At 47.5% G+C, this 16680-nt stretch overlaps 1 protein-coding gene across 1 annotated transcript in view; it reads right to left on the bottom strand.

Annotated features, from left to right (window-relative positions):
• Positions 1–16326, bottom strand: part of LOC128704676 (persulfide dioxygenase ETHE1, mitochondrial) — a 40525-nt gene extending 24199 nt beyond the window's left edge. Inside the window, exon 1 of the mRNA XM_053799825.2 lies at positions 16111–16326. Within this exon, the coding sequence (XP_053655800.1) occupies positions 16111–16215 (105 nt within the window). The 5' untranslated portion in view covers positions 16216–16326. The remainder of the gene's footprint in view (positions 1–16110) is intronic.
• Positions 16327–16680: the final 354 nt, after the last annotated feature.

Here is a 16680-nt window from a genome sequence, read left to right as displayed (position 1 = left end):
ACAGTTTGGTAATCGTAATGGCAATCAACTGTTGTCACTCTTAAACAGTCATGGTAATGTGCAAATTGTAGGTGACCTTGAACCCACACATATCTATGGAGGCGTCCTTGATCTGTGCCTGGGCTTCAACATTACTTCTGCCAGCTGTGAGTCTTCCATTGTAACAGATATAGCGTCTGATCATTTCCCTAGGCTAACCTCTCTAGATATTGGTAATACTATCCTTCCTGGTGGGATATTCAAACGGAAACGTTTTAATGTTCCCACTGATCAGCATGATGACTTTGTTGCACATGTGACTGACTGGTATAATTCCTATGAGTGTTCCTCTGTAGAGACCTTTAACAATGATCTTGTGAGCAGTATTCAGAACTACTTAGAGCCGCCACTGAAACCTCTTGGTACTCTAAACCCAACAAACTTCCATAATAATCATACCTCCTTCAAAAACCATACTTATTACAATGATTCTAAACTTCGTACACTGAAACGTACTGCTCGCAGACTAGGCCTAACCTATAGAAAACATCGTACCCCTGGAATGCTGAGGCTCTTCCAAACTGCCCTTGCTGCTGCCAGAGAGCGTATGACAGAGCTGCGGCAAACAGACTGGGAAAAATTTGTCAACGGTCTTAATGCTCACACCCCACTTAGCCGAGCATGGAGGGACATAAATAGAATTAAGGGTAACAGAACTGGGCAGATCGCGCACCATCATCCCTTACATAGGGCGAATGAGTTAGTCAGTGCTTGGGCTGCTACATCTAGCTATGCTAATCTTCCCAGTACCACACAGGCAAAATTAAATGACAAATATGATGCAAGGGAGAGACTTGTTTGCTTTATGCTCAGCAAGGCAGATGATTGCAACATTCCTTTCACTAATTATGAACTTGATGCAGCACTAACTAAGGGCAACTCCACGTCCCCTGGTGAGGATGGTATTACTTACAACATACTCAGATTGCTGTGTCGAGTACCAGGTAATCCATTACTTGAATTATATAACATGAGCTATGTAACTGGGGAGCTCCCTCAATCTTGGACCAACAGCCTCATCATTCCAATTCCTAAGCCCAATCAACAAAATGCATTTCGCCCAATATCTCTTACTAGCTGCTTGTGTAAAACATTTGAGAGAATGATTCTTAATCGTCTCATGTACAGAATCAAACAATTTTTGTCTCCCCGGTTACATGGTTTCATGCATGGAAGGAGTGTGCATCATTGCATAGCCACATTTCTCACTCTGCACACTGACAGCTCATACACTACCTTCCTTGACCTTAAATCCGCTTTCGATGTAGCCAACCGACATGTAATCATTAGTGAACTTGCCAGAATGGATGTTGGAGGATGGCTTCTCCGCTGGATTAAAGGCTACCTGTCAAACAGAAAATCGTCTGTGTTGTTCCAGGGACATAGAAGTGTAACTAAAGACTTTGAATTAGGAACACCACAGGGAGGTGTGCTCAGTCCCACACTGTTCAATATTCTAATTAATGCATTACTTAATGCTATGCCTAGTCAGCCCCATCATTATGTGATTAGTTTTGCTGATGATATAATGATTCACACTACCGGATTCTCCAACACCCAAAACATTCTTAATCATGTACTAGCCTCGTGTCAGGACCTGGGGTTGATAATCTCTACTGATAAAACAAAGATACTCAATAGGCGTCCTCCTCGACAGAGAGGCACAGTTTGTCAGATCCAGTTGCATGATGGGTCTCTTCTAGAATATGTAAGCAGATACAGGTATCTAGGCTTTGAGGTTCCACTACTTGGACCTGTTGTAACAAGACTTTGTCGCCAATACAAAGAACGACTAAGAGCACTTAGAGTTGTGGCAGGGCTTCACCCCAGGTATGGTGCTAATGTTAAAATTGTGAAAATGATGTATCTTGCTTATATTAGATCATTGGTTGATTATGCTGCGCCACTACTTGCTCTTGTGTCTGACTGGAAGCTTGGAGGGCTGGAAAAACTGCAGAACGAAGCAATGAGGATCATCCTAGGATGCCCTCGTACTGCCAAAATTTTAAATATGCAAAAAGAACTTGATATTCCAAGCATCAGAGATCGTGGAAATAAATGGTATAAAATACCGACACAATGGAAATATAAACACAAATGCAGTATAATGTGATCCTTTATTGACTACGTTTCGCCCACACAGTGGGCTTTTTCAAGTCACAAACAGAACTACCTGGGGTGGAAGGAACGCGAGTATTTATAGTCCGGTTCCGAATGCTGAAGTCAGGTGAAGAATGCTGCATCTGATGATGTACCGAGTTGGGTTATAGAGTCTAAAAACTTGGGTAGCTTGGAAAGGAGATTGGATAAGTTTGTGAGCAGACCTTCTACAGTGTTCTTATGTGGGATAGCGATGAAGAAGTTTCTTGGCAAGTGGTTCAGCTATGTTATAGAAGCCACTATTCTGGTTGAAGTTGTCGGATATAGAAATAAGTGATGATTCCAGGATTCTTCGGTATTGAGTGTTGTCTTCTGTGGCGATAAGTCTTGAGTTTCTGTAGTTTATCAAGTGGTTGTGTGAATTACGGTGTTGTACGCAGGCATTCCTTGTGTCGTCAGACCTGCTTGCGTATTGGTGTTCTGAAACACGTGTTTGGAGGTCCCTTGATGTTTCGCCCACGTATAACTTGTTGCAGTCATTACAAGGGATTATGTATACCCCTGCAGAGGATGGAGGCTTGTCCTGTCTACTACTGGTGATGTCCTTGATGGTCGTGGTTGTGGAGGTAGATACTTGGAATGATGTTTTGGCAAAGATGTTGGAAACATGTTTGGCAATGGAGTTGGTGGGAAGGACTATGTATCTCTTCTCGGCAGTGTCTTCTCTGGGTGTGTTGAAGATGTTTAATGCCCGCCGTCTGCAGTCTCTGATGAAGTGACGAGGATAGTGGAGTTTAGAAAATATTTGTTCAATTATAGTGCATTCTTCCTCAAGGAACTCGTTGCTGCAGATTCTGAGTGCACGCAGGAAGAAGCCTATAATTACACCACGTTTGGTTTTGGTGTCGTGGTGAGAGTAGAAGTGGAGAAGATCGTTTTGGTTGGTGGGTTTTCGATAGACTTTAAAACGAAGTTCGTGGTCAGCTTTGCAGAGCAGGACATCAAGGAAAGGAAGAGTGTTGTCGACTTCTTCAAGTGTGAACTGGATTGAAGGCTCGACCTGGTTGAGCTTGTCTTGGAGAGCTTGAACGTTGAAGCGTTTAGGAGTTATGAGGAGAATGTCGTCAACATAACGGAGCCAGGTGACAGACGAAGGAATAATAGTGGAGAAACGTTCGGCTTCTAGATGTTCCATGTATAGGTTCGCCAGGACTGCACTGAGTGGCGAACCCAGAATCTGCAGCAACGAGTTCCTTGAGGAAGAATGCACTATAATTGAACAAATATTTTCTAAACTCCACTATCCTCGTCACTTCATCAGAGACTGCAGACGGCGGGCATTAAACATCTTCAACACACCCAGAGAAGACACTGCCGAGAAGAGATACATAGTCCTTCCCACCAACTCCATTGCCAAACATGTTTCCAACATCTTTGCCAAAACATCATTCCAAGTATCTACCTCCACAACCACGACCATCAAGGACATCACCAGTAGTAGACAGGACAAGCCTCCATCCTCTGCAGGGGTATACATAATCCCTTGTAATGACTGCAACAAGTTATACGTGGGCGAAACATCAAGGGACCTCCAAACACGTGTTTCAGAACACCAATACGCAAGCAGGTCTGACGACACAAGGAATGCCTGCGTACAACACCGTAATTCACACAACCACTTGATAAACTACAGAAACTCAAGACTTATCGCCACAGAAGACAACACTCAATACCGAAGAATCCTGGAATCATCACTTATTTCTATATCCGACAACTTCAACCAGAATAGTGGCTTCTATAACATAGCTGAACCACTTGCCAAGAAACTTCTTCATCGCTATCCCACATAAGAACACTGTAGAAGGTCTGCTCACAATCTTATCCAATCTCCTTTCCAAGCTACCCAAGTTTTTAGACTCTATAACCCAACTCGGTACATCATCAGATGCAGCATTCTTCACCTGACTTCAGCATTCGGAACCGGACTATAAATACTCGCGTTCCTTCCACCCCAGGTAGTTCTGTTTGTGACTTGAAAAAGCCCACTGTGTGGGCGAAACGTAGTCAATAAAGGATCACATTATACTGCATTTGTGTTTATATTTCCATCAGAGATCGTGTTACTGAAAGAAATATCCTAATTGGGGTTAATATGCTCAGGCAAGCTCATTCAAACCCCTGCACAGAAGCCCTCCAAACTTTCCTCAGCACTGGTGAACACTCCTCCAGATGGGTCGAAAAGACTGGAACCGACCTCCGCATGAATCAGATACATGATCTATGTCAAGTAAGGCAACAGCGGCACTTCTCCGCTCCATGGAATATTACCCCATTCCAAACTACCATTCCTCCATTTCCCCCCCAAACTACTTCTTAAATCACAACCAAAACTTCGCCTTGAAGCCAAACATGATGCCTTAAGCTGTATTGATAACTTAGTCACACAGCACGCACTCTCGCAAATTATTTACGTTGATGGTTCTGTTCACCAATCCACTGGTGCAGCTGGTAGTGCTGCTGTTGTCGTACAGAGTGATGGCTCTCTTAAAGAAATTGGAGCACGCATCAATAATTGGGCCTCTACCCTTCAGACAGAACTGTTTGCCATACTCCTTGCACTCAAATGCATCTATGTATCAAAGATTGACAGTTTAATTGTAACTGATTCTCTGTCATCCATAAATGCTCTCAACTCATTAAGCATAAATTGTGGCATGCTTGTGTCAGAAGCCAGACACAGGTATGGTAGGATTGTGGACAGTGGAGTCAGAGTACACATGCTGTGGATTCCATCTCACATTGGTCTTCAGATGCATGATAGAACTGATAAATTGGCTAAGCTGTATGCTTTCAAAGAGGGGGTAGATTACAATCTTGGCTTGTCAGGTAGTAGTTTGAGAACAATACGAAAAGAACTTCAACTGAATTTTATGGACTTAAGGCTCAGGGAGATTGACACCAGTGAGTCCATCTATCATTCTATCATGCAGGAGGAGCCACATGTCTATGGTGCATCCAACAAAATAAGCAGACTCTTGGATGTCACTACCGCCCGGCTCCGGCTGGGTTACAAGTATCTTTGGCAGGTTAAATCACCACCACCAGATGTAGACCAAACGAAATGTAAACTTTGCCAGATGGACTATTGTCACACCCTGCGTCATTATGTACTGGAATGCGTCACACCCTGCGTCATTATGTACTGGAGTGCGTCACACCCTGCGTCATTATGTACTGGAGTGTGTCACACCTTGCGTCATTATGTACTGGAGTGCGTCACACCCTGCGTCATTATGTACTGGAGTGCGTCACACCCTGCGTCATTATGTACTGGAGTGCGTCACACCCTGCGTCATTATGTACTGGAGTGCGATAAAATTAATGAATTTAGAAACAACTCACTCAGAAATGTTCAAGAAATGGCAAAGTATTTTATCCACAGTGGTATATTACAGACCATTCTGGAGAAATACCCTGACTTTGCTAGCTGTAAATAAAGCATTACCACATGTGTGCATGTGTGTGTGTGTGTGTGTGTGTGTTAGTTACCATTTTGTCCTAGGCACATGTCGATTAGACACTAGGCCTGTTGTATTTGCGAGTGTGTACTCACCTATTTGTACTCACCTATTTGTGGTTGCAGGGGTCGATTCCTAGCTCCTGGCCCCGCCTCTTCACCGGTTGCTACTAGGCCCTCTCTCCCCGCTCCATGAGCTTTATCAAACCTCGTCTTAAAACTGTGTATGGTTCCTGCCTCCACTACGTCATTTTCTAGGCTATTCCACTGCCTTACAACTCTATGACTGAAGAAATACTTCCTACTATCTCTCTGACTCATTTGTGTCTTCAACTTCCAATTGTGGCCTCTTGTTTCTGTGTCCCCTCCCTGGAACATCCTGTCTTTGTCCACCTTGTCTATTCCACGCAGTATTTTATATGTCGTTATCATGTCTCCCCTGACCCTCCTGTCCTCCAGTGTGGTCAGGCCGATTTCCCTTAATCTTTCTTCATAGGACATTCCCCTTAGCTCTGGAACTAACCTTGTCGCAAACCTTTGTACTTTCTCTAGTTTCTTGACGTGCTTTATCAAGTGCGGGTTCCAAACAGGTGCTGCATACTCCAGTATGGGCCTGACATACACGGTGTACAGTGTCTTGAATGATTCCTTACTAAGGTATCGGAATGCTGTTCTCAGGTTTGCCAGGCGCCCATATGCTGTAGCAGTTATCTGATTGATGTGTGCTTCCGGAGACATGCTCGGTGTTATACTCACCCCAAGATCTTTCTCCTTGAGTGAGGTTTGCAGTCTTTGGCCACCTAGCCTATACTCTGTCTGTGGTCTTCTGTGCCCTTCCCCTATCTTCATGACTTTGCATTTGGCAGGATTAAATTCGAGAAGCCATTTGCTGGACCAGGTGTCCAGTCTGTCCAGGTCTCTTTGAAGTCCTGCCTGGTCCTCATCAGATTTAATTCTCCTCATTAACTTCACATCATCTGCAAACAGGGACACTTCTGAGTCTAACCCTTCCGTCATGTCGTTCACATATACCAAAAGTAGCACTGGTCCTAGGACCGACCCCTGTGGGACCCCGCTCGTCACAGGTCCCCACTGTGATACATCATTACGTACCATGACTCGTTGTTGCCTCCCTGTCAGGTATTCTCTGATCCATTGCAGTGCCCTTCCTGTTATATGTGCCTGATGCTCTAGCTTCTGCACTAATCTCTTGTGAGGAACTGTGTCAAAGGCCTTCTTGCAGTCCAAGAAGATGCAATCAACCCACCCCTCTCTCTCTTGTCTTACTTCTGTTATTTTATCATAAAACTCCAGAAGGTTTGTGACACAGGATTTGCCTTCCGTGAATCCGTGCTGGTTGGCATTTATACTCCTGTTCCGTTCCAGGTGCTCCACCACTCTTCTCCTGATAATCTTCTCCATAATTTTGCATACTATACACGTCAATGACACAGGTCTATAGTTTATAGTGTGTGTGTGTGTGTGTGTGTGTGTGTGTGTGTGTGTGTGTGTGTGTGTGTGTGTGTGTGTGTGTGTGTGTGTGTGTGTGTGTGTGTGTGTATGTGTATGTGTATGAGTGGGTGTGTACTCGCCTATTTGTGGTTGCAGGGGTCGAGTCTTAGCTCCTGGCCCCGCCTCTTCACCGGTTGCTCTTCACCGGTATGAGTGTGTGTGTGTGTATGTGTGTGTGTGTGTGTGAATTTGTATACGTGTGTGTGTGTGTGTGTGTGTGTGTGTGTGTGTGTGTGTGTATGTGTGGTGTGTGTGTCTCAACAATCAACATTTGCACCAATAACTCACTACAGTTGTGACCGGGTGTGTGTGTGTGTGTGTGACTCAGCAATCAATATTTGCACCAATAACTCACTACAGTTGTGACCGGGTGTGTGTGTGTGACTCAACAATCAATATTTGCACCAATAACTCACTACAGTTGTGACCGGGTGTGTGTGTGTGTGTGTGTGTGTGTGTGACTCAACAATCAATATTTGCACCAATAACTCACTACAGTTGTGACCGGGTGTGTGTGTGTGTGTGTGTGTGTGTGTGTGTGTGACTCAACAATCAACATTTGCACCAATAACTCACTACAGTTGTGACCGGGTGTGGAAGTGTGAATTGCTCATTACTCTATAATTTGTTCATGATTGTAGCCATGTATAAACGTAAGTAACCATTCTTACAGTATTATTACCTTTGTAACTTGTGAGTTCATTACCTTTGTAACTTGTGAGTTCATTACCTTTGTAACTTGTGAGTTCATTACCTTTGTAACTTGTGAGTTCATTACCTTTGTAAATTGTGAGTTCATTACCTTTGTAACTTGTGAGTTCATTACCTTTGTAACTTGTGAGTTCATTACCTTTGTAACTTGTGAGTTCATTACCTTTGTAACTTGTGAGTTCATTACCTTTGTAACTTGTGAGTTCATTACCTTTGTAACTTGTGAGTTCATTACCTTTGTAACTTGTGAGTTCATTACCTTTGTAACTTGTGAGTTCATTACCTTTGTAACTTGTGAGTTCATTACCTTTGTAACTTGTGAGTTCATTACCTTTGTAACTTGTGAGTTCATTACCTTTGTAACTTGTGAGTTCATTACCTTTGTAACTTGTGAGTTCATTACCTTGTACCTAGTTCAGCCATCAAAACTTTGGAGCCCGGTCCCTGGACCCATTGTGTACCTCTGTAATCTGTAAATACCTTTGTTAACTTGTCATGATTGTGACTAGACCTACCTGGAGTTCATTACCTTTGTAAATTGTGAGTTCATTACCTTTGTAAATTGTGAGTTCATTACCTCTGTAACTTGCTCAGCTATCAAAACTTTGGAGTCCAGTCCCTGGACCAATTATGTACCTCTGTAATCTTTTGACTACCGCCCACAGGATGGGTATGTGGTGACTACCGCCCACAGGATGGGTATGGGGTGACTACCGTCCACAGGATGGGTATGTGGTGACTACCGCCCACTGGATGGGTATGTGGTGACTACCGCCCACAGGATGGGTATGGGGTGACTACCGCCCACAGGATGGGTATGGGGTGACTACCGCCCACAGGATGGGTATGTGGTGACTACCGCCCACAGGATGGGTATGGGGTGACTACCGCCCACAGGATGGGTATGGGGTGACTACCGCCCACAGGATGGGTATGGGGTGACTACCGTCCACAGGATGGGTATGGGGTGACTACCGTCCACAGGATGGGTATGGGGTGACTACCGCCCACAGGATGGGTATGTGGTGACTACCGCCCACAGGATGGGTATGGGGTGACTACCGCCCACAGGATGGGTATGGGGTGACTACCGCCCACTGGATGGGTATGGGGTGACTACCGCCCACTGGATGGGTATGGGGTGACTACCGCCCACAGGATGGGTATGGGGTGACTACCGCCCACAGGATGGGTATGTGGTGACTACCGCCCACAGGATGGGTATGGGGTGACTACCGCCCACAGGATGGGTATGGGGTGACTACCGCCCACAGGATGGGTATGGGGTGACTACCACCCACAGGATGGGTATGTGGTGACTACCACCCACAGGATGGGTATGGGGTGACTACCACCCACAGGATGGGTATGGGGTGACTACCGCCCACAGGATGGGTATGGGGTGACTACCACCCACAGGATGGGTATGTGGTGACTACCGCCCACTGGATGGGTATGGGGTGACTACCGCCCACAGGATGGGTATGGGGTGACTACCGCCCACAGGATGGGTATGTGGTGACTACCGCCCACTGGATGGGTATGGGGTGACTACCACCCACAGGATGGGTATGTGGTGACTACCGCCCACTGGATGGGTATGGGGTGACTACCGCCCACAGGATGGGTATGGGGTGACTACCGCCCACAGGATGGGTATGTGGTGACTACCGCCCACAGGATGGGTATGGGGTGACTACCGCCCACAGGATGGGTATGGGGTGACTACCGCCCACTGGATGGGTATGGGGTGACTACCGCCCACAGGATGGGTATGGGGTGACTACCGCCCACTGGATGGGTATGGGGTGACTACCGCCCACAGGATGGGTATGGGGTGACTACCGCCCACAGGATGGGTATGGGGTGACTACCGCCCACAGGATGGGTATGGGGTGACTACCGCCCACAGGATGGGTATGGGGTGACTACCGCCCACAGGATGGGTATGGGGTGACTACCGCCCACAGGATGGGTATGGGGTGACTACCGCCCACAGGATGGGTATGGGGTGACTACCGCCCACAGGATGGGTATGGGGTGACTACCGCCCACAGGATGGGTATGGGGTGACTACCGCCCACAGGATGGGTATGGGGTGACTACCGCCCACAGGATGGGTATGGGGTGACTACCGCCCACAGGATGGGTATGGGGTGACTACCGCCCACAGGATGGGTATGGGGTGACTACCGCCCACAGGATGGGTATGGGGTGACTACCGCCCACAGGATGGGTATGGGGTGACTACCGCCCACAGGATGGGTATGGGGTGACTACCGCCCACAGGATGGGTATGGGGTGACTACCGCCCACAGGATGGGTATGGGGTGACTACCGCCCACAGGATGGGTATGGGGTGACTACCGCCCACAGGATGGGTATGGGGTGACTACCGCCCACAGGATGGGTATGGGGTGACTACCGCCCACAGGATGGGTATGGGGTGACTACCGCCCACAGGATGGGTATGGGGTGACTACCGCCCACAGGATGGGTATGGGGTGACTACCGCCCACAGGATGGGTATGGGGTGACTACCGCCCACAGGATGGGTATGGGGTGACTACCGCCCACAGGATGGGTATGGGGTGACTACCGCCCACAGGATGGGTATGGGGTGACTACCGCCCACAGGATGGGTATGGGGTGACTACCGCCCACAGGATGGGTATGGGGTGACTACCGCCCACAGGATGGGTATGGGGTGACTACCGCCCACAGGATGGGTATGGGGTGACTACCGCCCACAGGATGGGTATGGGGTGACTACCGCCCACAGGATGGGTATGGGGTGACTACCGCCCACAGGATGGGTATGGGGTGACTACCGCCCACAGGATGGGTATGGGGTGACTACCGCCCACAGGATGGGTATGGGGTGACTACCGCCCACAGGATGGGTATGGGGTGACTACCGCCCACAGGATGGGTATGGGGTGACTACCGCCCACAGGATGGGTATGGGGTGACTACCGCCCACAGGATGGGTATGGGGTGCATAATAAACATATTAAACTAACTAAACATCACCACCATTACACTCCACCATCACCACCATTACACCCCATCACCACCATTACACCCCACCATCACAACCATTACACTCCACCATCACCACCATTACACCCCACCATCACCACCATTACACCCCACCATCACCACCATTACACTCCACCATCACAACCATTACACTCCACCATCACAACCATTACACTCCATCACAACCATTACACTCCACCATCACAACCATTACACTCCACCATCACAACCATTACACTCCACCATCACCACCATTACACTCCACCATCACCACCATTACACTCCACCATCACCACCATTACACCCCACCATCACCACCATTACACTCCACCATCACAACCATTACACCCCACCATCACCACCATTACACTCCACCATCACCACCATTACACTCCACCATCACCACCATTACACCCCACCATCACCACCATTACACCCTACCATCACCACCATTACACTCCACCATCACCACCATACACTCCACACCCATTACACTCCATCACCACCATTACACTCCACCATCACCACCATTACACCCCACCATCACCATTACACTCCACCATCACCACCATTACACCCCACCATCACCACCATTACACCCCACCATCACCACCATTACACCCCACCATCACCACCATTACACCCCACCATCACCACCATTACACTCCACCATCACCACCATTACACTCCACCATCACCACCATTACACTCCACCATCACCACCATTACACCCCACCATCACCACCATTACACCCCACCATCACCACCATTACACCCCACCATCACCATTACACTCCACCATCACAACCATTACACTCCACCATCACCACCATTACACTCCACCATCACCACCATTACACTCCATCACCACCATTACACTCCACCATCACCACCATTACACCCCACCATCACCATTACACTCCACCATCACAACCATTACACTCCACCATCACCACCATTACCCACCATCACCACCATTGCACCCCCACCATCTGACCATTCCACCACCATCCTGACCATTGCCCCACCATCACCACCATTCACACCCCCACCATCCTGACCATTGCACCCCACCATCACAGCCATTGCCCCATATCATGACCATTGCCCACCATCTCACAATGTGCACCCCACCATCTGCCATTTACACTCTCATCCTTCATATTCCACCTCCATCTGTCATTGCCACCATCACCAATGATGCACTTTACCATCTGACCATTGCCCCCACCATTACACCCCACCATCACCACATTGCACCCCACCATCACCATTGCCTGTCCTGAACACACCCCACCATGCCACCGTTACACCCTACCATGTATTACATTCCTATCTTGACTCACTACCATCCTGACCATTTACTTACCATCCTGACCATTGCCACCATCACAGCCATTTACACACCATTGCACCTACCATCACAGCCATTGCCACCCACCCCACCATCACCACCAACCATTACCATTACACCCCACCATTACACCCTACCATCACAACCATTACACCCCACCATCACAACCATTACACCCTACCATCACAACCATTACACCCTACCATCACAACCATTACACCCCACCATCACAACCATTACACCCCACCATTACACCCTACCATCACAACCATTACACCCCACCATTACACCCTACCATCACCACCATTACACTCCACCATTACACCCCACCATCACCACCATTACACTCCACCATCACCACCATTACACCCCACCATCACCACCATTACACTCCACCATCACCACCATTACACACCACCATCACCACCATTACACCCCACCATCACCACCATTACACCCCACCATCACAACCATTACACCCCACCATCACCACCATTACACCCCACCATCACCACCATTACACCCCACCATCACAACCATTACACCCCCCCACCATACACCCCACCATCACAACCATTACACCCCACCATCACAACCATTACACCCTACCATCACAACCATTACACTCCACCATCACCACCATTACACTCCACCATCACCACCATTACACCCCACCATCACCACCATTACACTCCACCATCACCACCATTACACTCCACCATCACCACCATTACACCCTACCATCACAACCATTACACTCCACCATCACCACCATTACACCCCACCATCACAACCATTACACCCCACCATCACCACCATTACACCCCACCATCACAACCATTACACCCCACCATCACAACCATTACACCCCACCATCACAACCATTACACTCCACCATCACAACCATTACACCCTACCATCACAACCATTACACTCCACCATCACCACCATTACACTCCACCATCACCACCATTACACTCCACCATCACAACCATTACACCCTACCATCACAACCATTACACCCCACCATCACAACCATTACACCCCACCATCACAACCATTACACTCCACCATCACCACCATTACACTCCACCATCACAACCATTACACCCTACCATCACAACCATTACACTCCACCATCACCACCATTACACCCCACCATCACAACCATTACACCCCACCATCACAACCATTACACCCCACCATCACCACCATTACACCCCACCATCACAACCATTACACCCCACCATCACAACCATTACACTCCACCATCACAACCATTACACTCCACCATCACAACCATTACACCCCACCATCACAACCATTACACTCCACCATCACAACCATTACACTCCACCATCACAACCATTACACTCCACCATCACAACCATTACACCCCACCATCACAACCATTACACTCCACCATCACAACCATTACACCCCACCATCACAACCATTACACTCCACCATCACCACCATTACACTCCACCATCACAACCATTACACTCCACCATCACAACCATTACACTCCACCATCACCACCATTACACTCCACCATCACCACCATTACACTCCACCATCACAACCATTACACCCCACCATCACAACCATTACACCCCACCATCACCACCATTACACTCCACCATCACAACCATTACACTCCACCATCACAACCATTACACTCCACCATCACAACCATTACACTCCACCATCACAACCATTACACTCCACCATCACAACCATTACACTCCACCATCACAACCATTACACCCCACCATCACAACCATTACACTCCACCATCACAACCATTACACTCCACCATCACAACCATTACACTCCACCATCACAACCATTACACTCCACCATCACAACCATTACACTCCACCATCACAACCATTACACTCCACCATCACCACCATTACACTCCACCATCACAACCATTACACTCCACCATCACAACCATTACACTCCACCATCACAACCATTACACTCCACCATCACAACCATTACACTCCACCATCACAACCATTACACCCCACCATCACAACCATTACACCCCACCATCACCACCATTGTGCAAGAAAGGTATAAAATACCGACAATATGAAAGTTAAGACACATGTGCAACATCTGGATATCTTTATTGTAGTAGACGTTTCGCCATCCAGTGGCTTTATCAATACAGATTCTAGGACATAATAGGAAGACAGTAGAACTATATACAAAAGATGAGGTAATCAGTCCCTCGGCCTTGGAGTTAGTGTTCACAGGCCGAGGGACTGATTACCTCATCTTTTGTATATAGTTCTACTGTCTTCCTATTATGTCCTAGAATCTGTATTGATAAAGCCACTGGATGGCGAAACGTCTACTACAATAAAGATATCCAGATGTTGCACATGTGTCTTAACTTTCATCACCACCATTACACCCCACCATCACCACCATTACACCCCACCATCACCCCATTATACCGCACCCCATAGCTCTGACTAACCCCCCCAGCCCCACACCCGCACCAACCACTACGTGCTTCAAGTCACATCTCAGGTGTGACCCACCCACCCTCATCACCCACCCACCCTCATCACCCACCCACCCTCATCACCCACCCACCCTCATCACCCACCCACCCTCATCATCCTAGAGAAAGTGCAAAGGTTTGCAACAAGACTAGTCCCAGAGCTAAGAGGTATGGTTAAGGGAAATCAACCTGACGACACTGGAGGACAGGAGAGATAGGGGGGACATGATAACGACATACAAAATACTGAGAGGAATTGACAAGGTGGACAAAGACAGGATGTTCCAGAGATTGGACACAGTAACAAGGGGACACAGTTGGAAGCTGAAGACACAGATGAATCACAGGGATGTTAGGAAGTATTTCTTCAGCCACAGAGTAGTCAGTAAGTGGAATAGTTTGGGAAGCGATGTAGTGGAGGCAGGATCCATACATAGCTTTAAGCAGAGGTATGATAAAGCTCACGGCTCAGGGAGAGTGACCTAGTAGCAATCAGTGAAGAGGCGGGGCCAGGAGCTCGGACTTGACCCCCGCAACCTCAACTAGGTGAGTACAACTAGGCGAGTACCCACCCACCCAAGTGGTCCTCACCCACTCCACACACATGGACATTGTTCAATATAGAATGAATGGGCCGACTGCCTTTATAATTTAAAACCTTTCTATAAAGCTCCCTGGTAGGCAATGATCTTGCATGAAACACCGAGTGTCCGTGGTTCGATCCCCGGTACGGGTGAAAACAATGGGTGTGTTTTCTTACACCTGTTGTCCTGTTCACCGAGCAGTAAATAGGTACCTGGGTGTTAGTGGACTGGTGTGGGTGGCATCCTGGGTGTTAGTGGACTGGTGTGGGTCACATCCTGGGTGTTAGTGGACTGGTGTGGGTCACATCCTGGGTGTTAGTGGACTGGTGTGGGTCACATCCTGGGTGTTAGTGGACTGGTGTGGGTCACATCCTGGGTGTTAGTGGACTGGTGTGGGTGGCATCCACTGGTGTGGGTGGCATCCTGGGTGTTAGTGGACTGGTGTGGGTGGCATCCTGGGTGTTAGTGGACTGGTGTGGGTGGCATCCTGGGGGACAAGATTAAGGACCACAATGGAAATAAGTTAGACAGTCCTTGATGACGCACTGACTTTCTTGGGTTATCCTGGGTGGCTAACCCTCCGGGGTTAAAAATCCGAACGAAATCTTATCTTATCTTATCTTACACTCCTTATAACATGTCACACACTATAAACTTTGCCAAGAAATAAAAAAATGAATCTAAAAAAAAAAAATCTAGATTTGAAAAAAAGATATATTGTACCCACCTGTCTAAAAATCATGTCTTGGACGTGTAGACTCATGGTCCTCGCGGATGGAGCAAAATAAGCGAAACGCGACGACCTGAGCGTCACCGCTGCGCTGCTCAACATATATCTGTCTGACTGGTGGTACAAGTGGTGAGAGAAAGTGAGTGTGAGAGAGACAGTGTGCGAGAGGTCAACCCACTGTGGTAGTCAACACACTGAGTGAGAGAGCTGGCTGCTCACACACCTTCAAGGTCACAGTGACCCTAATAAAATAACTCACTTTTATCATTTTTTTTGAGGGTTATTCTTGGTAATTTTCCCATATGTTACTGTATAATAATTGTACTTATATAGACCTATGCTTAAAAGAATTTACTTATTTCAGACACACTCTATAATGTACTTAATCATAGAAAATGGTACTGGGAAGTAGGTGAGTAAACTAATATAAATCAGGGAAATTAGGTACATAAGTACCTGTAAGTCAAAAATCAGGTAGGTAGGTAAGAGAAATAAACAGAGTGTGCTATTAAAAGTAAAGTAACAAAGTTTATTTGGTTATATTGGGTTTTAAAAGGGTTTCTGTGG

Source organism: Cherax quadricarinatus, chromosome 100 (genome assembly GCF_038502225.1).
Source record: "Cherax quadricarinatus isolate ZL_2023a chromosome 100, ASM3850222v1, whole genome shotgun sequence".
NCBI classification, from domain to species: Eukaryota; Metazoa; Arthropoda; class Malacostraca; order Decapoda; family Parastacidae; genus Cherax; species Cherax quadricarinatus.
The sequence above is the reverse complement of the archived record's forward strand: the minus strand, read 5'-3'. Positions and strand labels throughout refer to the sequence as shown.